The 24694-nt window shown below is 36.7% G+C and overlaps 1 protein-coding gene across 1 annotated transcript in view; it reads left to right on the top strand.

Annotated features, from left to right (window-relative positions):
- The first annotated feature begins 10160 nt into the window (after nucleotides 1-10160).
- Nucleotides 10161-24694, top strand: part of ADAM22 (ADAM metallopeptidase domain 22) — a 236308-nt gene continuing 221774 nt past the window's right edge. Inside the window, exons 1-2 of the mRNA XM_023532581.1 lie at nucleotides 10161-10872; nucleotides 11341-11501. Coding sequence (XP_023388349.1) covers nucleotides 10788-10872; nucleotides 11341-11501 — 246 coding nt within the window. The 5' untranslated portion in view covers nucleotides 10161-10787. The remainder of the gene's footprint in view (nucleotides 10873-11340; nucleotides 11502-24694) is intronic.

Raw genomic sequence — 24694 nt, 5'->3', positions numbered from 1 at the left:
TTGATGACTGTCAAGACAAAATATACCTACCATTAAAAGAGTAACAGAAAGCAAAGGATTATATGTGTAAAACTTTGACCTAAAACCGTTGAACTTGAATACTTATTTCCAGAAATGTGGGATTATTTTATATTATCAAATGAGAATTTAGGTCTTAAAAACACTTTGGTACTAGGATGGATGTATAGTTAATACTGGAGTGCCAGTATTAGAATATATTAAAGTAATAAATATATTAAAGTAATAAAATATATTAAAGTAATAAATTTAGAATATATTAAAGTAATAAATTATATTTATCTAAATACTAATTGCTGTAAGTGTAGTTTTGATTAATGTGAGACCAAAGAAAGTTTTATGTCACACTTCATTTAGGAATCTTTGCAATGCTGAAGTGTAATGTAAGGATGATAAGCCTCTTCCTACAGGAGATGGAAAGGTTTTTAAACATAGTAATGAATGTAAACTAAAGCCTCACTAGGCTAGCTAGATCTTTTCATTTTAAAAAAAACATTTATTGGGGTGACATTGGTTAACAAAATTATACAGGTTTCAAGTGTACGATGCAATAATACATCATATATATATTGCATTGTGTGTTCACAACCCAAAGTTAAATCTAACACCATATATTTGACCTCCTTTACCTTTATTTTTCCTCCCTCCCCCTTTCCCTCTAGTAACCACTAAAATCTAAAAGAATGCTGTTCACAGAGTAGATTGTGCAGAAGATATTAATTGGGCCCAAATTACCTTAGATAACAGCTACTATAGACATCGGCATTTAAGTCTTTGCTATTACCAGTAATATAGCATGAGCCATGTGCTGTGATTACATTATTTGCCATGGAGAGTAGGGGTGGGGACTGGGAAGAAGGAATGGCATAGTACAAAGACAATTAGATCAAATGAAAGAGCAGTTTAGCCTTTTAACTGCATTAATTACAGGAATGGCTAATGTTTTTACATAAAAATGGTATGGCATCCATGTTTCCACAAATTCCAATTAAGAATCCCTTAATGCATAAAAAGCATGCCCACCTGTTTACCTGGGTAAACTAGTGATTGTGCACAACTAAAGTTAAAAACCAGAACTTAACATCCTTGCAAAAAAGACCATTAATTAGCATCATTAATTTTGTAGGCAGTATCATAGAGAAGTAGCCTCCTTAAAATCTCATGCTTTAAAAAAGGGAAAAATCTAAGAAGAAGAAGAGCTCTGGGCAATTAAAGATGCAAAAGTAATCTCAGCAAAATATATTACTCAGGCAGGAAAAAGATATGCCAGTTTTGAACACTGGGAGAATAGGGTGTGACAACTGAGACTTGAATGATAAGTAGAAACTAAGACCAGATTAAGACAAAAGGCATACACAGCCATATCTACTTAAGGATGTCACAATTCCTTCATAAAAAAAATGTTGAAATTATCAAAAGTCCCTGTATATCAGTTTATTTTACTTGGTTGTGCTTAAGTGTATAGTAATTACCTTTTTATATTGTAAGTTTAGTTGTTATCAGTAATTTTGCTGACTTCAAATTTCAAATGCTCAAATGATTACTAGGAAGAGGTGAACCCTGTCATCGGATTTAATAAAAGAAGGCAGCAAACAGCAAAAATTGTTATATGATATATATATGCTACTCTACTATTATATAAATTTGAGACATAAAACTTTAAAGGATAAAATAAATATATGCAATATTTTTGAAATATTTTATTTCACTAATGATACCAAAACCTTTTTGCTCTCACCAAAAAATATGCTATTAAAATATTTTACAAAGACTTAGAAAAAGTGGATAAAAAGTAACTGGATGGCCAGGTCATCATGCTTTCTCATTAAAAAATTTCTTTTTTGGTTTAATACTTCGTGAAAATTCAGTTAATTTAAATATTTGGTTGTCATAGCTCAAACAAAAGCACATAAATACTTAAATCCTAAAGGAAGAGTTGTATTAGCTCTCTTTGCTAAAACATGATATTAATTTTTCGGTCTTGAAAAATTTTCATTAAAATATACCTAGTAGTTTCTATATTCCTGAGATCAATCAGCCAGTTTTAAATTAATTACAAGGTATTAATACATTTTCAGTAATAAACTCATGTCATAATGGACAAACATCCATTTTCAAGATGCTCTCATATCATGACCATTTCAAAAGCAGTTTGCTTATTGTTAACATCTTTTAATTTGGAAGGGATAAATTCAGTGGGCTCTTTTTATTTTTTCAAATACTCTTGAGGCTCCCAAAAAACACATGAGTTGCCCCTAATAGGAATCCCATAAAGTTTTTTCCTTACCCTGTCTTAGCATTTTCAAACAGTATAAAAATTGGAATTGGCAATTAGCCACAAAAGCTGTAAGTTCCTGGAAGGCCTCATTGTAACTCATCATAAGTGAGCTCTTATAGGAAGGAGACTCTGTGATAAAGTTTGGTGTGCAGGATGTTTTTTCAGGAGTGCCTTTGGACATCAGTTGACTCCACAGGAAGCTTTTCAGAGTTGCTAGGTGAAGATGACTGATAAAGTCATCAAATGAGGGCCATTCCAGGAAGGGGCATGACTGTGAACATTGAGGCTCTGCCGCCGAGAATCCTTGAAGGAGCTGACAGCTGAAAGCTGTCTACTGTCAGTATTCCCAGCAAGTGTTCTGGTAGCAGCAAGTTCTCATAAAAGAGGGAGCGAGATCAGTCACCCCACCCAGGATGTTGATTTCTTGCTTTTCGGTCTTTTGGTTCAAGGAACTCAAAGTGACCAGGTGGTAGTTTCAGCTTATAATTCAGGAGTTGCTCAGATGGGAAACATAAAATCCGAGAGGGTCACCAGAGTAATGGCAAGTAAGGCTGCTTCTACTTTCACCTATTGGTTCTCAAACTTACATATATTCTTTTGTAAAAGACAGCGCCATAGAAACATTTTGAACTCAAAGTGTGTACTGCGTCCTAGATACTCCGTCCTCAAAAATATCACCTCCCAAACTCTAAGCTGGTGCTACAGCTGTGCCTTTAACAGGCCATTGGAATACTCTATCATTCAGGCAGCTTCTTGGTGATTCAGTATGTTATAAACCTATGGATCACTTGATCATGGGCTCGCTCCTGCACCTTTGTTGTAAAGTCAATCACCTCTTAAAACATGAAATTGTATATTAAGTCATGCCAATGAATCAAACCATCTGTAAACCCTCAAAAAGTGATAGTGTGATCAAGAAGGATAAACTCATGTGCCTGTTACTGTCTCCAGTGTAGTCCACTTATCATCAAAAGCCTGGTCGGTCTCCTCAAGGGATTATGCCATATCAGGAACTCAATATTGGTCCCTGTTTCTTGTGGGTTGGACACTTGGCAATGGCAGAAACACTAAATCAGCTTTGGTGAATACACATGCTATCAAGCCCATACACAGTTTTCATTCCTGCCACCATAGTCCTTTTGCTCACGTGCCCATTGTGCCAGCATTGGGGTGACATTAACATGGTCACACTTCCTGACCACTCCCATCTGCCGTGTGCCTCTACCCTTTTGTATTTTTATCTTCTAATCTTTCTATTCCCAAACCCCTTAACAGCCAGTCAAGTAATTTCTCGCTGCCCATGAGTCCTCAAATATTCTAAACTGAGGCTGCTTCCCTTTGCACACAAAGGTTACCAGGTACACCAGGTACACAACTTGAAGCTCTGCCCATTGGGAAGACTTTCCCTATGACTGGCTTTCAATGCTACCCCTGAGTGCAGCTATGTGGCAACTGCAATCTATTTTCAGCTTGCACCCACAGAAGCAAATCATCCATGAACCAAGTTTGGGTTCTTCCTCCCTTTTCATGTGGTATTAAGGGATGGCCCATACACATTTAAGTGACATACTAGAGAGGAACTGATGCAATAGCAATGGATGACATGGGGGCCTGGGCTGCCTGCTCATGCAACTCCCTCTAGCTCTCTGCTCTTGCTCAATCCTGGGTATGCCAATTCCATCTTAACAATGGTTTATTGCTGCACCGGCCCAATTTTATGACTTAGTAGGTCTGACAGAACCCCAGCTCATGATTGGCAGTTGTGACCATGTGATGTTTTTTGCCCCATGGTCAGGTGTTCCATCTCTTATACATCTTCATCTCATAAAACAAACTTTTTATTTTTCCAAAAGTATATAATTCTCCACTGAAGATGGCATGGCCTTACTCTAAAACCCTCAAGGCCTCAGTTATGATTTCCCTATTGGGGTTTGCCATAAACTCCAGTTTTCCTACCAGTGATACCTCTAGAACCTTTGAACCTGCCTGGTTTTTTGCTCACAACTGGAAGTACTTCATGCCCTTGGATCAAAGCAGTATTCCCAGTTGGAGTATACTGCCTCCAGGATCTGAAGAGGCCTACCGGATATTATGCTTTGTTCTTCATGTTTGGGAAGTTTCAGGATTTGTCCTTTACTTTGGATGGGATTTACTGGCATACCCCTGACCACTGAAACTCTAAAAATATTAGTGATGTGGCAGGTCCCTGAATCTTCTTAGGATATATTCCTTACCTTCTAGAGAACATGTGTCTTATCGAATTTCCCAGTGTGCTATCAGCTTCCTGTTTATGTGGTCTGATAAATGATATCATCAGTATAATGGATTAAAGTGATGTTCTCTGTGGCATCCTCTTCAAATTATTACAAAGGACAAGAAAGTTTAAATGGTGCTGAGATCAGAAAAGTTGACTCTAGGACAACTGTGAACTAAATGGCACTGGGGTTATAAATGTATACTGTAATCTTTTTCATTGGTGTCAATTTTTTTTGATGCATTCTTTCTGACAGGGTTGAAAAATAATGCATCTGCCCAATCAATGTACCCGAAGCCATGTTCATTTTCAATAGGAAGGACACCATATCTGGCATTGCGATGGCAGTTAAGGCTACCACTTTGTTCAGTTTGTGGTAGTCTACTGTCATTCTTTATGACCTATATGTGATTATGTTGGAAATCAACCATCTTTCAGATATTTAACAAGGACAGTGATTTCCTACATCATCACCACAACCACGACCACTGTCCCAGATGAAGATATTGTTTTTGATTCACTATTTGGCTGAAGGATAGAAGCAGTTTCAGAAGTTCCCACTTGTTTTTTTCTCTCTCTTTTTTTTTTTCCACTATAATAACTCTTACCCAATAGGTCAGTGACACAATGTGGGGGATTTTATGAAGTACTAAGTATTTCTCTTCTAATAATACATTTAGAGGCTAAGCAAATAACATTGTTTGGCCCATTGTGAGCTAAACCTGTCCAGGACTCTATTTATTACCTAGCTCGCACATGCCGCCACTAGAATAGGTACTTTGGGTCCTATGTATCAGTGTCAATTCAGACCCCACATCTGGCAAATACTGGAGTATTTCCCTTTCCCTGGTACACCATTACCAAAGTAAAATGGAAGTTGGTCTCTTTGGAGAAGGATTAACTAGGGGAATCGTTACCATGTATGTCTGACATATATTGCAGGGGCCTTCTTCTGGGGACATAGCCTTTTCCTTAGTTAGTGATTTCTGGGTTGAAAAACTGACTAAAATCTGGAAACTAAATAAGAGATCATGACTTCTTATTGGAGCAACTGCACTCAGCCTCCTGAGGCTGATTTATTTTAATGATACATATTGAGTAATTTCCTTGCTGGTTGTCCATCCATTTTGCTCCCAAAGGAACTGTGTTCTATTAACAAGTGCCATAACTTGCTAAGAATCAGGCCTCCTCTGGAAGCCTCTTCGATCTTGCCAATTATAATAACTACATATACATGGCTTCTATAAATGTAATGGGTTTCATATATACATATATGATGAGATGTGTTCAGAAGAGCCTTACTTCAAAGAAAAACAAAAGACTAATGTGATACGCCACATTAACAAAATGAAAGATAAGAATTGCTTAATTGTTTTGATAGATGCAAAAAAAGCGTTTGACAAAATCCAACATCCATTTATGATATATTAAAAAAAAAACTCTCAACAAACTGAGCATAGAGAAAATGTACCTCCATATAATAAAGGCCATATATGACAAGCCCACAGCTAAAATCGTACTCAATGGTGAAAGCTAAAAGCTTTTCCTCTAAGTTCAGGAAGAAGACAAGGATGTTCCCTCTTGCCACTTTTAATCAACATAGTACTGGAAGTCCTAGCCTGAGCAATTAGGCAAGAAAAAAATAAAAGGGATCCATATCGGAAAGGAAAAAATAAAACTCTCTATTGCAGAAGACATGATATTATGTATAGAAAACCCTAAAAACTCCACCAAGAAAACATTAGAATAAACAAACTCAGCAAAATTGCAGGATACAAAATCAATATGCAAAACTCAGCTGTGTTTCTAAACACTAATAATGAACTATCAGAAAGAGAAATTAAGAAAACAATCCCATTTACAATTGCATGAAAAAGAATAAAATACCTAGGAATAAATTTAACCAAGGAGGTGAAAGAACTGTACACTTAAAACTATAAGACATGAAAGAGATTGAAGAAGACAGAAATAAATGGAAAGATATTACATGCTCATAGATTGGAAGAACTGATATTGTTAAAATGTCCATACTACCCAAAGAGACCTACAGATTCAATGCAATGCCTATCAAAATTACAATGGCATTTTTCACAGAAACAGAACAAAAAATCCTAAAATTTGTGTGGAACCACAAAAGTCCCTAAATCGCCAAAGCAATCTTGAGAGAGAATAAAGCTGGTGGCATCAAGCTCCCTGGTTTCAAACTGTATTATAAAGCGATAGTAATCAAAACAGTATGGTATTGACATAAAAACAGAAACATAAATTAATGGAACAGGATAGAGAGCCCAGAAATAAACCCATACATATATGGTCAATTAATTTATGACAAAGGGGCCAGGAATATACAATGGGGAAAGAACAGCCTCTTCAATAAATAGTGCTGGAAAAACAGAAAATGCAAAAGAATAAAACTGGATCTCTATCTTATACCACAAAAATCAACTCAAAATGGATGAAAGACTTGAATGTAAGACCTGAAGCCATAAAACTGTAACCTGAAACTCATGGAACTTGAATATAAGACCTGAAACAAGAAAACATAGGAAGTAAGCTCTTTGACATTAGCGGGTAATGATTTTTTGAATATGATACCAAAAGCAAAGATTAACAAAAGCAAAAATAAACAAGTGCAACTATGTCAGACTAAAAAGCTTCTACACAGCAAAGGAAGCCATCAACTAAATGAAAAGGCAACCTACTGAATGGGAGAAAATATTTACAAATCATATGTCTGATAAGTTGTATCTCATACGACCCAATAGCAAAACAAAAACAAAAACAACAACAGAAAAAAACAAAAAAGAAAAGAAAACCCAAGCAATATGATTAAAAAATGGGCAGAGGAACTGAATAGACATTTTTCAAAAAAAAAACCATACATGTTTGTTTTTCTTTCTCTTTCTCTCTCTTGCTTTCTCTCTCTCTCTTTTCTTTCTTTTTTAGCTGTGAATAAAACTTGAATAATGTGCCGCAGAAATTAGACAGAAGTTTTTTTTTTTATTAAAACAAAAGATTCCTATATTACAACTTATTTATATTTGCATGTTAAATAGGTAAAGTGTCTAAATGGTTATTTTACAGTCTTTTCTAATAAAATGTTAAAAAAAAAAAACCCGTAAGTACTCAGAATGCCCATTTGGGGATCTTGATGGTGACATAAGAATGGGCTGGGACTTGATCTGTGAATCCAGAATCCAGAGGTTCAAGTAGCCCTGTGGATTACAGTTATTCTCAGTGGGTCAAAAACCACAACTTTAATTTCTCCTCGCCTCTCTAACTCCTAACTCTTGATGTTTAGTGTGGTGGAGCTGGAGTGGGAGCTTCCCAATCCACCCTCAGACATGAGAAAGAAGGAAATCCTGCCAGTTACAACAACATAGATGTACCTTAAGGGTATTATGTTAAGTGAAATAGCTAGGGAGAGAAAAACAAATACTGTATGGTATGATTTATATGTGGAATTAAAAAAAAAATCAAACTCATAGAAACAGAGAATAGGAAAGTGGTTGCCAGGGGCTGGGTTGCGGGGAAGGAAATAGAGAATGGTTGGTAAAATGGTACAAACTTTCAGCTATAAGATAAATAAGGTCTGAGAATCTAATGTAAAATATAGTGACTATAGTTGATAACACTGCATTATATAATTGAAATTTGAGAGTAGAACTTAAATATTTTCACCAAAAAAATATTTGGGGTGATGGATGTGTTAATTAACTGGATGATGGGAATCAAATGAAAACAATGACAACAATGTAAACAATGTAAACATATATATATATATGAAATAGACAGGGTGTGGCAAGAAGCACACGACTTCACAGATTCAAAGGAGATTCTGTCCCTACAGGATGGGATGCTTTGTCCTGCTGTGCCACTGAGACAAGTTTACTTCTGCTGCCCCTCCCCACCTCCACATACCTTGGAGAAAATGTGTGATCAGAGCCACAGGTATCTTTTCTTTTACCTTGCCTCTCAGGAGGTCCATTCTGTGCCAAGGAGATGGAGTGGTTTAAAGGTACCTATTACATTAAAAAATGTGCAAACTTTGAACCAAGTGTTCTGCCATCTGCATTAGAGAAATGCTTACAACACACACAGGGAAGCACTACTTATGACAAGAGATGTTTAAATAAAAAAAAAATGTTATATACTTAGAGCAGCACAATATTTATAAAACATGTAAAATTCTCTTCCAACTAAGAGAATTGGATAAGAATATATATCCATGATGTAGAGATTGAAAGGGCTTTTCTAGGCCCTTGGGTTCTAATTCTCTTATACGGTGACTGTTATGGAATCTTTTGCATCAAGGTATAAGGTGTACTATTAAAAAATTATAGCCCTTATTCAGACTACACTTGCATGTAATATATAGAATTCTTAAGTGTCTCATTATCTGAAGAATTTGGAGAATTTCTTTGAAACGACAATAAGTGAGGTGTGGCTACCAAAATATGAAAGAATGTTCTCATAGGCAAGAATTTAGGACCATGAAGAAAAAAGTCCCTTGGTATTGTTTGCTTGTGAAACCATGTCTAAATTGTATTTAATTCTGGATATCACACTTTAGCTGGGACAGTGACAAAATGGAGAGAATTTTCAAATCATTACAATGGTGAGGGAACCTAAAACCATGTCATATGAGGCAGAGATAAAAAAAAAAAAAAAATCCCCCCACGAAAGGAGAAAAACATCTCCAAAGAGCATCATATGGAAGATTCTTCTGTATGTTTTACAGGACCAGAACTAGGATGGAGGTTACGCTAACACAGGTTCAAACACAGAGATGTGGTAAACGACTCATCTGAAAGCAGGAGAGCCAGTCTACTTTATGACTGGGACCTTGAAGGAAAGTCATTTAAATTCTTCAATTCAGTGTCGCCCAATAGAATTTTCTGCAAAGATGGAAATGTTCCATATTTTTACTGTATAGTATAGTAGTCACTAACCACAGGTATTTTATTTAGTACTTGAAATGTGGTTAGCATGACTTAAGAACTGAATTTTAAATTTTAATTAATTTAAATTTAAATAGCTACATGTGGCTAGTGGCTATAATATTTGAAAGGTACAGCTCTAAGCCTTAATTTCCTTCTCTCTGAAATAGGAACAATACTTATCAAACTGTTGGCCTAAGATTCACATGATTATTTATGTGACCTCTGAAAAACAGTACAAAAGTACTATACAAGTGTTGTGTTGATAATTATTTTATTATTGTCTTATCTGCAAGAGTTTCTAACACTTAGAATTAAAGAAAAATGGAATACGCAGCCGAGAAAGTAGAGTTTCCAAAGTCTGGTTTTCAAATATAGGTTTGAAGAAGGCATGTATTAGAGAAAGGACAAAAACATCCTGGAGAGTTACGCTAAATCCAAATATCCTTCAGGAGGGTCTCCCTGCCTCTCCGAGGCTGAGTTAAAAACCCTTCTCTAGGCATTACCAGGACACTTTTCACACTTTATTGCAAAAAACGGTGTTTTACTCAACCATAGCTGAGAACGTGCCTCATACGTGAGTCTTTCGCGATCATGTCTCCTGCGCTTAGTCAACCGCCGGGCACATAGTAGGTCCTCAATCAATACTTGTGGAATGATTAACTTACCATGTACTCTTGAAGGTATAATGCTCTCATAATACTTAACTATTAAGTTTGTAGAACATATAATTACAGTTCTTTGTGGACAAAGCCGGATGAATACCGGCTCCAGCAGCAGCAGCGTGGTTGGATACCCTCGGTGCAAGGAGGCCTGCCAGCTATGACCTCTCTTTTTCTTTCGTCCTTTTTCTCCCTCCCATCTTCAAGCTGCACAGGACCTCGCAGTCACGAGGGGAGGAGGGAGAACTACATTTCCCAGCTGACTCTCGTGCGCGCGCCCCAGTCCGCGCGCGGGGAGCGAGAGCACCAGGCGCTCGCTCCCTGCCGAGCGCTTCTTGCCCGCCGGAGCCTTTGCCATGGGATGAGGTGGGAGGCGCTAGAAACCACTTAGCTACAGCCAACCGCCCAATGCAGCACTCTCTAGCTCCCCCCGCCAGCGGAAGCGCCCGCGGAACACAATGCAGCACTGAGGCAGCGCCGCTGTGGAGGCTGCAGCCCCACGGCCGCCGCAGCACCGGCCGGGGCTGGGAGGGGGCGGCTCAGGCGAACCGGGGGGCGCCGGGCGAGGGAGCTGGACCAGCTGCCCGAGCATGAGGAGCTGAGCGTCTTTAGCGCGGCGGACTGACAGCAGCACCATGCAAGCAGCGGCGGCTGCGTCGGTGCCCTTCTTGCTGCTCTGCGCCCTGGGGACCTGCCCTTCGGCGCGCTGCGGCCGGGCAGGTAAGTTCGCCACCCTTTGTGGCTTTGAACGTACCATCTGCTGGGAATCTCTGCAGCTCTCAAGAGCATCGCAAAGGGGCATCCCCATTTTCCAAGTGCGCGGGGAGATTTTTTTTTTTTTATTTTTTGGAAGGGTGGTGAGAAGTGGAGCAAAAATACGTGTGGGGGCGCGCGGATGTATTGAAAGCCTTCGGTCAAATGCCTGTTTTTATTTTGAAAAAGAGGCATGCGGAGGATGGAAAGGGGTGCTCTGCATCTGGGCCCCGATCCTGGATGCTCTCAGACGAGCTGGCCCAAGGCTCTCCAGTTGGTGTCTGCGTCCTTCCCAGATGGAGTCCGGGAGGGAGGGGGCGGTGGGATTTTCAGAGAGGAGGTGTCGGACGGCAAGACAGACGAGTGTGAGTAAGGGTCATTATTTTCGCCTCCCCCCCGCCCCCCTACAATCTCTCCTATCCTTCCTGCCTGGAGGAGACGCCTCGTTGACGGAGGTGGAGAGGAGGAACGAAAACCGCTTCCTAGAGCGCCAGAGCATCGTGCCGCTCCGACTCATCTACCGCTCGGGCGGCGAAGACCAGACAGGGCACGACGCGCTCGACACGCGAGTACGGGGTGACCCCCGCAGCGGACAGGTGAGAGGCGCGGCGGTCTGGGGGGTGGTCCTCCGCGCGGCCCGGCCCACCAGCTACACCGCGTTTGCTCTCGGTTGTCCTGGAGATGCAGTGTCTTCTGTGAAACGAGCGCAATCTTAATGCGAGTCCTTCAGGAAGCATTTTGTGCAGAAAAGAAGGGAAGGGGTGGGGGCAAAACTCCCCAAAAGCCACAGGCGAAGGGCTTTGCTTGAGAGGAGTTTGTGCAGGGTGCCTCCAGGAGGGCGAAAACCCTTTTACCTCTCTCAAGCAAAAGTCATGCATAGGCAAGAAGGGGTATAATATTTGGGCAGCGTTTGCATCGTTTTTATTATTGTGGTGGTTGTTTTAATCCTTAAAGAGAAGACTTTAGAAGTGATTTAAACAAAGATTGGTACTTTTGAAAAATTGGGAAAAAAGCCCAGACGTCCATAACTAAACTAAAACAGTAAAAAAGCTTAACTGCAAAGTTTTTAGCTCACTCAATTGTGGACACCAGAGATGTGCCCATTTGTCTCCACCTTCCAGAAAAGGCGTCCTCCTCCCCACTTTCTTTGTTGGTAGCAGCCCTCTTGGTGAAATGAGGGCCGTGTTATTTATTGGGCATTTATAAATCGTGTTGAAAAATATCTAAGTTTACCAATTACCCAATATCACAGAACAGTATCACACATCCACATATATGCCTGAAAATTATTTTTAACTTACTGGTTAATTTCAGTAAATATTTTGAGGCTCTGTAAACATTTTTTGTATTTATATATGTCAACCGGGCAACTAGTTCATGCACCTGTAAGAGCTTAATAAAGATAGAATTTCTTCATGTAGTTGAAAATTTGTAAACTTAACTGAAGCAAAGTTACACTAATTTATCTTTATGTGTAAAATACGTAAAATAGAAAATTACTATTTAAATTTATTTGTAGCCAAAATCTTATTTATGTTAAAATTTTAATATAAGCTCAGAATTAATTTACAGGGCTACAGTAATATCCATCAAAGTTAGATTATTGTGACACAAAAATCTAACATGCCAAATCTTCAATGAAGGATTCCATTATTTGAATTGTTGGTAAATGCCTATTTTTCTTTTCTTTTAACATGTTTCTGTAGTAAAACCAAAGAAACAGGGGACACTATCTTATTTTTCAGTACATTAGAATTATTTATGTGGAGGAATATTCTCACATTCATTTACAACTCTTGATTATAAAAAATTTCAAACACACCAAAGTAGTTTCAACAATTAGCAACTCATATTAATTACCAATCAACTCAATTAACTATCTTGTTTTATCTATATTCTACCTTTTTCTTCCCCTTCCTGTGTTCTTTTGAAGCAAATTATATTTCATTTATAAAAAATTTCACTATGCATCTCTAAAAGATAAGGATTCATTAAAAATATATCTAATATTATATCTAATATGTAAATATATTATGAATATATTATGAATATATAAGTATGTTTAACTGTTATATTTAAATATGTTATATTTATTTAACATAAAATATAAGTTTGTTTGTTTGACCTAGGACTCAATGTGTATAGACTGCAGTTAATTTTTTTGTTTCTTAAGTCATAGTTTTTAATGCATAGTTTTTCCTTCCATTTTTTTGGTTTTTTTCTTTGCCATTTATTCACTGAAGACATGGGGTCTTTTACCCTGTAGAGTTTCCCACAGTGAATTTTTGCTGATATTAGTGCTTTAAAACAAATTACAAAAACTTTCTCAGAGAGGAAGCAAGACAGAAGGAAGTAAAGATGCAGAAAAAGCAAACTGCAGGATTGAACCTGGAAATGCCAAATCTGCCTCATGCTGGTAATGTCCTCAAGTACTTCTGCCCTTCTCTGTGTTGGTGAAAGACCGCCACTGTTGGAAAACAGGCCAGTCCTCATTCTTTTCTCCCTATTTATGGAGCTCTACTTCTGCAGTTGTTGGTTCCGAGGCCTCTCCACTTGGGGCAGAAGAAACCTTGGGCCTGTGCAGCTTCTATTTTCTATAGCAGTAAACCTCACAGTTTAGAAGAATGGCTCTGGCTCTTGGTGAGGCATGAATTAATTGATAGGATTTAGGTTAAACATCAAGAATAGATTATTAATTCTAGTGAGAACTGAAAGTGAAGATACTGTCTTGTCATCAAAGTAATTATTACAAGAAATTATCAGTGCCTGCCACATTGTAAGGTACACACTGTACATTTGGTTGGATGTCTGGATCACCTGAGAGCCTCTGCAATTTACCATGCTCCTTAACCTACAGTTAGAAATTAGTGATATGAGGACTAAACCTGGTAGATAGAGTTGTGAAGACCTACTTGCCATATGCTAACTTTTCCTACCGTTAGGAAAATAAGGAGTTTTCCTGCATTTCGACATTTCTAGTTTCTTTAAGAGCTGCCATTGAACCTGAAAACATAACTTGATTGTATATGATAATTAAATAGATATAATTTATGGCATCTTAGCTACCCATAGATATTTCGAACAACTTCCTTTCTACTTCCAAAATATAATTAGGAAAACTTATGTATTCCTTTATTTGTTCATTTAAAAGCATTTATTTACTTGAGCTCTTACTATGTACCAATTTTTGTACAAGGCCCTGGGGATTTAGAGATAAAATATACAGTTCTAACTTTTAAGACATTAACAGACAAGTGGGAAGATGAATGAGTAAATAAGCAGTTGCATTCTGCCTTCTGTTTGATTTTCTGGAGGTGAGAGAGTTGTAGAAGCAGAGAAGACCCATTATTTAACCCAGCTGAGCAATCACGTGAGCTCTCTGGGGGAGGTGCTGTCTGAGCTCTGTTTTGAGAGTGAGTAGGAATTGGCCAGATTAAACAGATTGGACAAGCATATCAAACCCAAGGGGCAGCAAATACATAGGCATGTGGGAGTCAGGACACATTTTTGTTAATTGCAAATCCTTAGGATTTAAGGGACAGATGAGGTAAAACAGGAAAGCAGGTAGTAGATGTTGCAGCACCTCCTGACTTGCTGAGGAATTTGGACTTTGTCCTAAAGGCAATCTAAAGATTTCAGTAAGGAGAGTTAATTGACCAGATTTACGTTATGTGGGATAATCCTCACTGTTAGAAATAAGTAATTTTAATTTCAAAGAGTAAGTGAATAAGTTGTTTAATTCATAGGTAAATGCCAATTCACATACTCATTAAGCTTCATAAGAACTTAGTTACTAAGTAGACTGAAAATACCATATAACTGAATTAATAGTTATTAAGCATTTAGAACAATGCTGGACTTATTGTAAATACTATATGTTAAACAACATAAACTCACTTAGACTGCTTGAGTAGCTGCCCAAATTTTATGACATCATTTTATCGTAAAAGTGGTACCCCTATTACCTGAGTTTAACACATTCCCAAGAGTAAGTTACAAATTACTTGAATTTTCATAACTAAGTGGAATCTAACAGTACAAGAGATGGAAGAGAACGTATAGGTCATCTAAAACCAGGAATTACTTCTGTATAGTAAGATCCAGCCATTTACCCAGAGTAAGGAAACCAGCTGTGTATTACTTAGTGTTTCAGAAAACTCACAAGAACTATGATGATACGAAACACCTTAGTTTAACTTTTAACGTGTCTTCATTTCAGTTTCATCACTAAATGGGATAGAGCACTTATATTTTTGGAAGAAATTTAGATTTTAGTTTTATGGAAATTCTGGCAATTTGAAATGAAATAATAATTCTGTTGATGTGAGTCCGTATTGTAAAAGATTTCTTTACTATATGGGCAGTTACTTGAATGCATACTTTAGTTTTATCCCAAGTGGGATGATCAATCCATACTGAAAGCTTATTATGCCATAAAGTCCTAAAAATGGTAGTCAAAGAAATCACATTTGATTGTGGGTAACCTTGTTATCCTCTAGGGTGTCTACCTAGTATTAATTTCAGTCCTGTAAAAGAGCACTCAGAACTGTAATATTCAAAATATTTAGTCTTTCCTTTTTCTTCTGACTTGAAATTATTTGTGCTGAAGGAATTGTATGTTTGCAGATAAAAGGATAGAACATTTTTAACTGGACACCTACATGGGTAAGATATCACCTGTTGAGTCTTACCAATGATTTGATCTGATAATCACATAATTGCTGTTTTTAAGAATAAGCACCGTAACGATCATTCCTTTTTTGCTAGTCACGCATGACAGATTTACAGTAGCATCAAAGATAGATTATTTGGTGTTTTATTTCGTTATGTGGTCACCTCATAAGTTTTCAATAATTTGTTTTTTACTCAGTGACTACATTTCTCTACAAATAGCAGAATTTCTTTTTGTCAGAAGTCTTTGTTGTCATTGAATAGATGGGCTGCTTATTTCTTTATCTCTTTCTCTGAAAACTGTTGTTGCTTCTCAAGTGGTCAGTCAGGTGCCAAGAACATAGACCTACAAATTATTATAGTTTTGATAATCAGTAAAGAATGGAGAAAGTACAAGATGGTAGTAAGATGGTAGTAAGATGGCAAGCAGTAGGAATGCTCCATTTTTATGGTTATATTTATACATATGCCTAAGCATGCATGAGCTGTACTTAAAATTGTGCTGTTTCACTTGGGAGCACTGAGTCAGCTTGACGGTAAATTATCTGAAGTACTGCTTCTCTGGTGGAAAAAGGCTCCTAGGAATTACAGCTTTAGAAGTATTTTGCAAGGATAGCACAAACATTGTTTCTACTTAATGTGCATTTGTTAAACCTAAGTAGCTCAATATTGATATAAAGGTTTGCCACCAAGCAAAACTTTGTTCTGCTGCTATAAGTAGGAAGGAGACATTTCTCAGTGCATTTTTATTCCCTTACCAATGTCTTCTCTTATAGTTAAATAGTTAAAAGAAAATGAAATTAAGAATTGTAAGCATTTCCCTGTCTTGTTTTTACTCTATGAGATCCCAATTCGTATATATTTTTGGGGAGGCATCTTTGAAATTCTGCCCAATGATTTTACTGTGCACAAAAAGAACCCGTCTTTCATAGCTTTTTTATAGCTACACATGGAAAATTATTAATTACTCTAAGAGCTTATGGATTGATAAAAATTTTCTTAGTTTTATTTGCTTTCTCATACTTCAAAGAATGTCAAGTGTTCTATTATTTTTAATGATTAGAGCCCTTCCTGCAAGTACATGGAGGGAGGTCTGCTTCCTTGTCATGATACACTAAGAGCAGGAATCTATAAGGTCTGTAATACTCTGTAGCTCCCACAGGGCTCAAATAGGGCCACTTTTATCATTAAGTTTCATGGATAAGCCCCAAAGGGAAAAAAAGGATATTAACAAGAAGAGCGGAGAAAGCAGAAGAGGAAGAGACCTCAAGAAAATAGCGAGAAGAAGGAAGGAAGGAGAAATCAGGAAAAGAGAGAAATACAATAGTGTTATCATATGTTATAGTATATACTAAAATATTTAATCTACGATAGGTTACATTTTATGTGTGAAACAGTTTTCTGAGTACTTGATATACATTAACTCATTGCATCCTCACAAGAATCATGTGATAGGTAATATTTATCAGCTGCAAAATCACAAAGCTGGTAGGTAGCTGAGAGGCAGCTTGAACCCAGGTACTTCAGCTTCACTGACCTGCCTATGTGCTTAACCACTGTGCTAAACTGCCCTTGTGGGTAGGGGACCACCAACATTTCTTTAGATTTCATTCAGTAGCACTAGAGTCAAAGATTTCTTCCATCTGCTCCATTGGAACTATATATTTCTTACAGTGCTTGAAAATATATTTTTAAAGTTACATAGTAGTGAAGACGCTTGCATAACACAGTAGGGATTCATTCCTACTATCTTGAGAATGTGAATGGAATATAGAAAGATATTTAATATTTACAAGGTGAAAACACCACTTGAAGGATGTATGTTTGGTTTATTCTGGACCTGGATGTGTACACTGATTATTATAATCTTTGTAAATCAAAGATTTTAGTATTCAGCAGTCGACACCAAAATTACATATGCTCTTTTGTGGTCAAAGTTTTATAAAAGAGAAACATCAAATGCTAAACAGGGATCCATACTCATATGTCCTTCTCTAAAAGAAAAGGTACAAAATATTTTCCATGTCTTCATAGAATAAGTAGCCTCAGAGTGCCAAATGTCAGAGCATTCAGGTAAAAGATACATAATCAATGAATAATAACCAAACACAGTAGCTTCTGAGAACATCTACTTGGATGTGTTACTTTAGTGATAAAAGCACTAGAGAGCAAATATTTGGTGAAAGGTGAAAAATATGAATTAATATTTATTGAATACTTACCATGTACAAGGGACTCTGCTGAGCGATTTATATGCATTATCTCTATGAGGTAGATATGATTATTATACCTATTTTATCAATGAGAATACTGAGGCTTAAGGAATCTAGTTAACCTACCCAAGGACATACAAGTAATAAATAGTAGTATTGGGAAAAGAATTCTTAAAGAAAATGTTAGAAATCCACATAAAATAATTCTTTTTAATTGTTGCTATTTATTTAACACATGGATATCCATTTATCTGTGTGTAGGAACATTCCTAACATTATTTTCTTAAGAAGCACTTGGCCCTGCCCAGTCTTATTCCTGGCCAACTTCATCCAGGTATGGATTGATGTCATATCTAGCATTTATTATGTTCATTTCTAGAAATGGGTATACTTTCTACTTCTATCTCAGATATTCTTTTAATCACATGGAAATATCTGAAATCTCTATAAATAGAAGCAAGAATATTTGTACTCTGAGTGTTTGCTGGAATTTAATCTGCCAGAAATTCACGTAAAAGAAACTAATTATGGAGAATTATCCTCTATTCCACCGTAATAGCCTGGCCTCATCTCCAGAGACCCTGGGGAGAGGGTGGGAGTGGGGGTTGGGGAGTATTTTAAAAAATCTCCCTAGTGAATTCCAATTTGTTACAGTATTAACTGGTTTCTCAGGAATATGGAGAACATCAGGCAGGGTGCCTCACCGGGACCAAGAGGAGAAATTTGTTGTGTAACCATGTTTCCTTTTTTGAGTTGGATGCCGAAAGTTTCTGATCAAATTGTGCCCTCCTGCAAGGTGAAAGTGGCAGCACGAATTTCTACAGCAGCCTCATAACTAGCTCATTAGCGTGCTGCTTCTCACCATCTCCGTTTCAGTGCGAAAGTCTTTTGAAATATCTTTTGAAAAATGAGATTTATCAATCTGGATAATAAGATCTGTGCAGATTTTCATATGCATGTTATACTTTGATTTAAAAAAAGTAATCTCAGAGAGGTTTCCTCTGTCCATTTTTTTAAAGGAGTCCCACCCCATCCCTGCCTTATTACATTATTACACTTATTACCTTATAACACTTATTAGCATTTAACATTCTTTTTAAAGATTGATTTGTTTATTATCTTCTAGCATGCCATCATCACTAGAATGTAAACTATGAGAATAGTGATCTCGTCGGTTTGTTCACGACACACATCCATTGCCTAGAAGAGTGCCTGGCACAGAGTCAGTACTTAATAAATATTTATTGAAGTAATGAATATTCCTTCTCTCCCAGTTTGCTCATCTGTGTAAAAATTTTATTTTATTTTGTAATTGTCCATATAAACAACCTGAAATCCTTTTTTGGAACAAGGTAGGGTTCCAAATGAATAAATGTATGAATAATTTTAGTCTTTTAAAATATTGAATTTAGAGCCCCTTTTAATATTTACAATTATTTTGCACATAGTGTGCTGTATTTTTAAAAATATAAATGCTTCATATATAAAAACTGATTTTAGACTTCTAGGTGGTCTTCTGATTTTATTATTTGAATTGCTTTTAAGATAGAAATCCGTTTTCTTTAGCACAGACTATTATACATAACTTGATTTTGAAAATAAAATATAAAATACTGTCATAATCCAGAAATATCAGCAGTTCTAACTGGAAAGAGAAGGAATAAAGAAGTTAATCTCTTACCCACCCCCTCCATACCCCTGCCCCATGGTCTGTTTGTTGTTTGTATTGAAATTTTTCAGAATCATATTTGTCAGCAAGGGTAAATCAACATTTTTCTTCTCCTTTTTAAAAATTAATTTTGTGCCGGGGCATTTTAGCACTTAGCAATTGTTGCCCTTTTGTTACATTTTTTTTTGTTCCAAATAGAGAACATTAGATAACTCCGTGAAGGTGGGAAATCAGTGATGTTCTCTTGAAGACAGACCTCAAGAGCTCGTATTTTGCAAGTGGTTTAGAATTTTCCTACCCAAAGAAGAACTGGTTGACAGTCTTCTTAGACTTGGTACTGCCTCATGTCTCTAGCCTTTATGTCTAGTTGGTCACTTTCTGTTCTTATTTATTTATTTATTTATTTATTTATTTATTTATTTATTTATTTCATTTTTTCCTTTTAAGTAGGCTTTTTTGGGAGAAATTGCCTTCATTTCCTCCACTAACGAGGTCAGGATTTTGGGATCAGGCCGGTACACACAGTTGGGTACTCCTGGTCATAGCTCAAGCTTTTTTTTAAGTGGGATCTCTTTATTTGGATTAGATGGCAGGTGCTGCAGAAAGAGCTGCCACTTCACAGAACCTGGTTCTGCAGATTTCCACAAATTGCCTACCGGGTTTTTAATGTCTTTGGAATATCCGTTCAGGGGTCTGGCTGGGAACCCAGCGTTAGTGGGCTAAGTAACAATCATACATGTTATGCATGTACTACTTATTTAAGCTAAAGCAGCTGCACAAAATATAAAATGTGAGAACGGTTTTGTGGTTCTGAATCAAAACTTTCATCATACATTGCTTTTTTTTTTTCAAACGTATTTCCTCATAAAAGTACCTTTAAACTTGGACAGATAGTGACTGATAAGACAGTAGGGGAAATTTAAGAAGTATTCTTAAATTGCTGTCACCAAAAGCAAAGCTATTTCTGACTGGGTAAGTGTCTAGAGAAACGCTATTTCGAACCATTTTTGTTGCTTCTCAGTACCCTCTAGCATAAAAAAGGGGAAAAATATTGGTGCCAAGATACTGAGAATTCTTATGTAATTTCTGAGGTAAGTTCAGCATAATGTTCTTATAGTTCTTAATGATCTTGCATAGACAATGTTCTCTCATTTAATGAAGGAAAAGTAGTATTCACTACTTAACCAATTTAATGTGAAATCTACCTGAGGTCATTGATTAATGAGTTTTTAGGACATTTCTTAAATGTTCTGATTAGGAAATTACGAAATTTGCAGTTGTCATAGGGTAACGAGGTAAAAATTATTTTGTTTTTAATTTACTTGCACAGAAAAACATGGAGTAAGGACATGCATCCTCATCTTCATTTTTATTTCTTCTCAGCATTGAGCACAGTCTTGTATATAGTAAATGCTCTACAAACAAATGCTGACTGTATCAAATCATTGATGTCATGACTTACAGAGAGCTCTGTTCTGTTCTTATACCCCTACATCCCTGTTGTTATATGAGATTTTTCCTGGTCAATTACTTCTTTTCTTTTCTCTTTATTTCTCTTTTTCCTCATTTCCCACTTTCCTGTTGCCTTTTTCCATTTGTAATTTTCCTGTGGACTTAGCCTTGCTCTGTTCACTTTCCCTATTACCCTTGGTTTATTTTATACTTATCCCCCACTCTATGTCTGTCAAGCGCCTCTTTTTTTCTTAGCAACTACAGTAAAAACTAGTCCTTGAAAGGTTATTTACATTCAGTGTTGGGAAGCATCCCTGCTGCATGTTGCTAGAGTTACTTATTTTGGGATTTGGAAAATTTGTTACAATTCAACAAGCTTTCCATTTTACTAGTTACCTTTAAGCCTCTTTGTGTGTGTGTGTGTGTGTGTGTGTGTGTGTGTGTGTGTGTGTGTGTGTGTGAGTGTGTGTGAGAGAGAGAGAGAGAGAGAGAACTTTTACTGTTTCTTTTGTTATCCTTAAATTGTTCCTTATTCATTCTCTTCTTTCAGTGTGGACTGTTGTGCCCCTTCTACTCTTTACTGCTGGAATAATCATCTTTCTAAAATCATTCTCTTTGTTTTCATTGCTTATAACCCCCTGCATTTAAACACTGAGTTATGTGCTCAGTCCATTTTCCACACTTGCTGAGCATGTCACTTCTCAAAGTGTTCCACAGTGATACATTGCCACATTGCTACAGGATTCAGATTCAGTATTAAAGAATGATGAGGTACTTTTACAAGTATACTTGCCTCATAAGCTTGCCATTAAATCATTTCTGCTTATGTGTGTGTTGGTGTGGGTTCGGGGGGTGGGCGTGAAAGTACTGGGTGTGTTAATAGAGGATGCCTCCAAATAGACTCCAATCTTGGGCTGAAACTTTGTTATTCATATTTACCATTGTTTGTTTACTGCTTAGCACTGCCTGATGCAGAGTAAATATTTATGGTCTGCCTTCGTTTCAATTTTCTGTCTCAAAGATGCAGAAGAAAAGTTCTGTGACCATTTATGTTACTATTTTATATACTTTGGATATATTTCTAACAGTTACAGTATTTCTTTCCTCTGGACTATTAAGATCTTTTATTGGAATGGATTGGACAGGGACATAAGCCTCCTTTCACATTTATATCTTATCTCTGACCTCCTCTCTCATTCTTGTTGGCCCAACAGAGCCACCTATATCTGGTATGCCCAGGTTCAGTGAGTCCTATCGCTGCGAGCATCTGAACTGAAATAGCTGTCCCTCTTGCTTTAAGTTTGACGCAGGGTTTGTTAAGAAAGGCAGGGCCATGATGATAAGGAGAGGGAACACTGGAAAAAATGGTGGGAACTGGGACAGTGATTGGCACACTATTATTCTACCACATAAAGCCGCCATCTTGGCTGCTTTAATCACTAAGACAAAATCATTCATGTCAGTTTATAGCCCTGTCTCTCCCAACAAAAATAAATCTAAGCTATTTAACCTCTGCGTGTGACTTTATTCAGCAGATTTTGCCATTTGCTGCCTGGAGCTGCATTTTCTTGAAGACAATGATATATGTCTTCTGGGAGAGTGACATAGTATTTTTGATGGATCTGAACTCATGTGACATATTCAACCAAGGAGTTCCTTTGATATTTGCTCTTGGAGTTTTTATTTTTTAATGTGGTTTTGAATTAAGGACAACATTCTCTCTCTTTTTTTTCTGTAGATAAGTTCTAGATACATTCTTATCTAATATATTGTTTTATTTTATATTTTTCAATTTTTACCTCTCTTTTAGGGACTAACAAGTTGATATAAAATATTTACTTTCTTTGTTTCTTAGGTAGTAGGTATCACCCATATTGTAGTAGTACTCTGTGACATCTCCATGTCTCTAAGACATCTGCACATTTCATTGAAATCAGAAAAATATGGCGCTAGAGAATAGTCACTTTAGTATAGGTAGAGACCCCAGGGAGGGATGGCACGCTGAACTGTTTTCAGGCGTTTATATCTTAGTGTGAATGAAGGATTTGAAAGTAGGTTTAAGATCTGAAAAGAAAATAAGGGCTTGTGGTGGGGAGGAGGTTTCACATCAAAATATTAAGATCAAGTAGCTGGCCCACAGAAATTAACTCCTTAACAGTTTTCATGACTTCAGCTCACCTAGTATAATCTCAGGAACAAAATAATTCATATTTTCATTATATATAGTTTTCTTAGCTTTATTGAGATATAATTTGCATATCGTAGAATATATGCATTTTACAGTAGTGTGCTATTCAAAGTTTATTAGTATATTCAACCAGTTGTGCAACCATCACCAAAGTTAATTTAAAAACATTTCTATTGCCTCAAAAAGAAGCCTAATACACATTCCCTAAACTCTCTCCAGTACTGCCTACTCCCAGTCTGCTTTCTGTCTCTATAGATTTACCTGTTCTAGGCTTTTCATATAAATATAATGCTACACTTTGTGCTCTTTTATGATTGACTTCTTTCACTTAGCATAATCTTTTCATGGTTCATTCATGTTGTAGCATATGTTATTACTTCATTCCTTTTTAATGCTGAATAATATACCATTATTCCATTATTTAGGTTGCTTCTACTTTTGAGGAATTATGCGTAATGCTATGAACATTTGTGTAAAAGTTTTTGTGTGAACATGTGAAAACATACACCAAAGATCAAAACAAGTTGTGAAACTATATACTTTTATCCTTAATACATGCAGCAATATGCTTTTCATTCTACTTGGTTCTTTTTCATTTTCTAAAAAATCCTGGCCATTGTGCACTAAAGCGATTTCAGAGCCCTCTAATGGATGATCTGACCTATGGTTTTAAAAACTGCCCTACAGGTGAGCCTAATACCTACGAGGCAGCTCTTCCTTTGGGCAGCTCTGGTTAAAAAGGTTTAAGAAGGTTGAGTCAACATGTACCTGAAAGATACTGCCAGCCATTAATTTTTATTTCTTGTATTTTTCCTGGCAACAATATTAGAGATGTATCCCTGATTAAAGATGTATCCATGATTCCTTACCTGTTATGTGGCCAACGAAATCAACCATGTGAAAATTTCTTTAGGATACCTTTTCATACCGTTTTTAATTTTAAAAAGCTTAAGCTTTGAAATAGTTTAAACATATAAAAAAAAGTAGAGAGTCTAATGTTACAGACACTCTTTTACTCAGCACCTAGAGTCAACAAAATTTACTATTTTTTTTTTTTTTTGAAGACATAAACATTATAGCTTTAGGTGATGCTCTCCTGCCCTTCCTTTTTTCCTCCCTTCTCAGAGTAAATTATTTTGCGTTGGTGTCATCTTTCCTTGCTTTGTTTTCATACTGTTACTACATAAATATTTATCCACAAACAATATTTATTACTGTTTTGTGTACTTTTTAAATGTACATATTCGGTATCATGTAGATTCTTTTTCTACTCCTCAACTTTGATTTTTAATCTCTTATGTTGAAACAGGTGAAATAATTGAATTCATTTTTTTTTATTGCTATCTGGCTTTCCATTTTGTAAACCTATAATTTATTTATTTTCTCATTAATGGCATTTATAGATCATTTCCAATTTTTTGCTGTTATAGGCAGTGTATGCCATTGACATATTCATGTACATGTGTTTCTGTGGGGCATATTTTTAGAAGTGAAATTGTTGATTCTTAAGGTTTGTACCTTCTCAACTTCTCTACATATTGCCAGATCGCACTGTGATATACCAATTTACATTGCACCAGCAGTGCATGAGAATTT

Source organism: Pteropus vampyrus, unplaced genomic scaffold (genome assembly GCF_000151845.1).
Source record: "Pteropus vampyrus isolate Shadow unplaced genomic scaffold, Pvam_2.0 Scaffold4, whole genome shotgun sequence".
NCBI classification, from domain to species: Eukaryota; Metazoa; Chordata; class Mammalia; order Chiroptera; family Pteropodidae; genus Pteropus; species Pteropus vampyrus.
The sequence above is the reverse complement of the archived record's forward strand: the minus strand, read 5'-3'. Positions and strand labels throughout refer to the sequence as shown.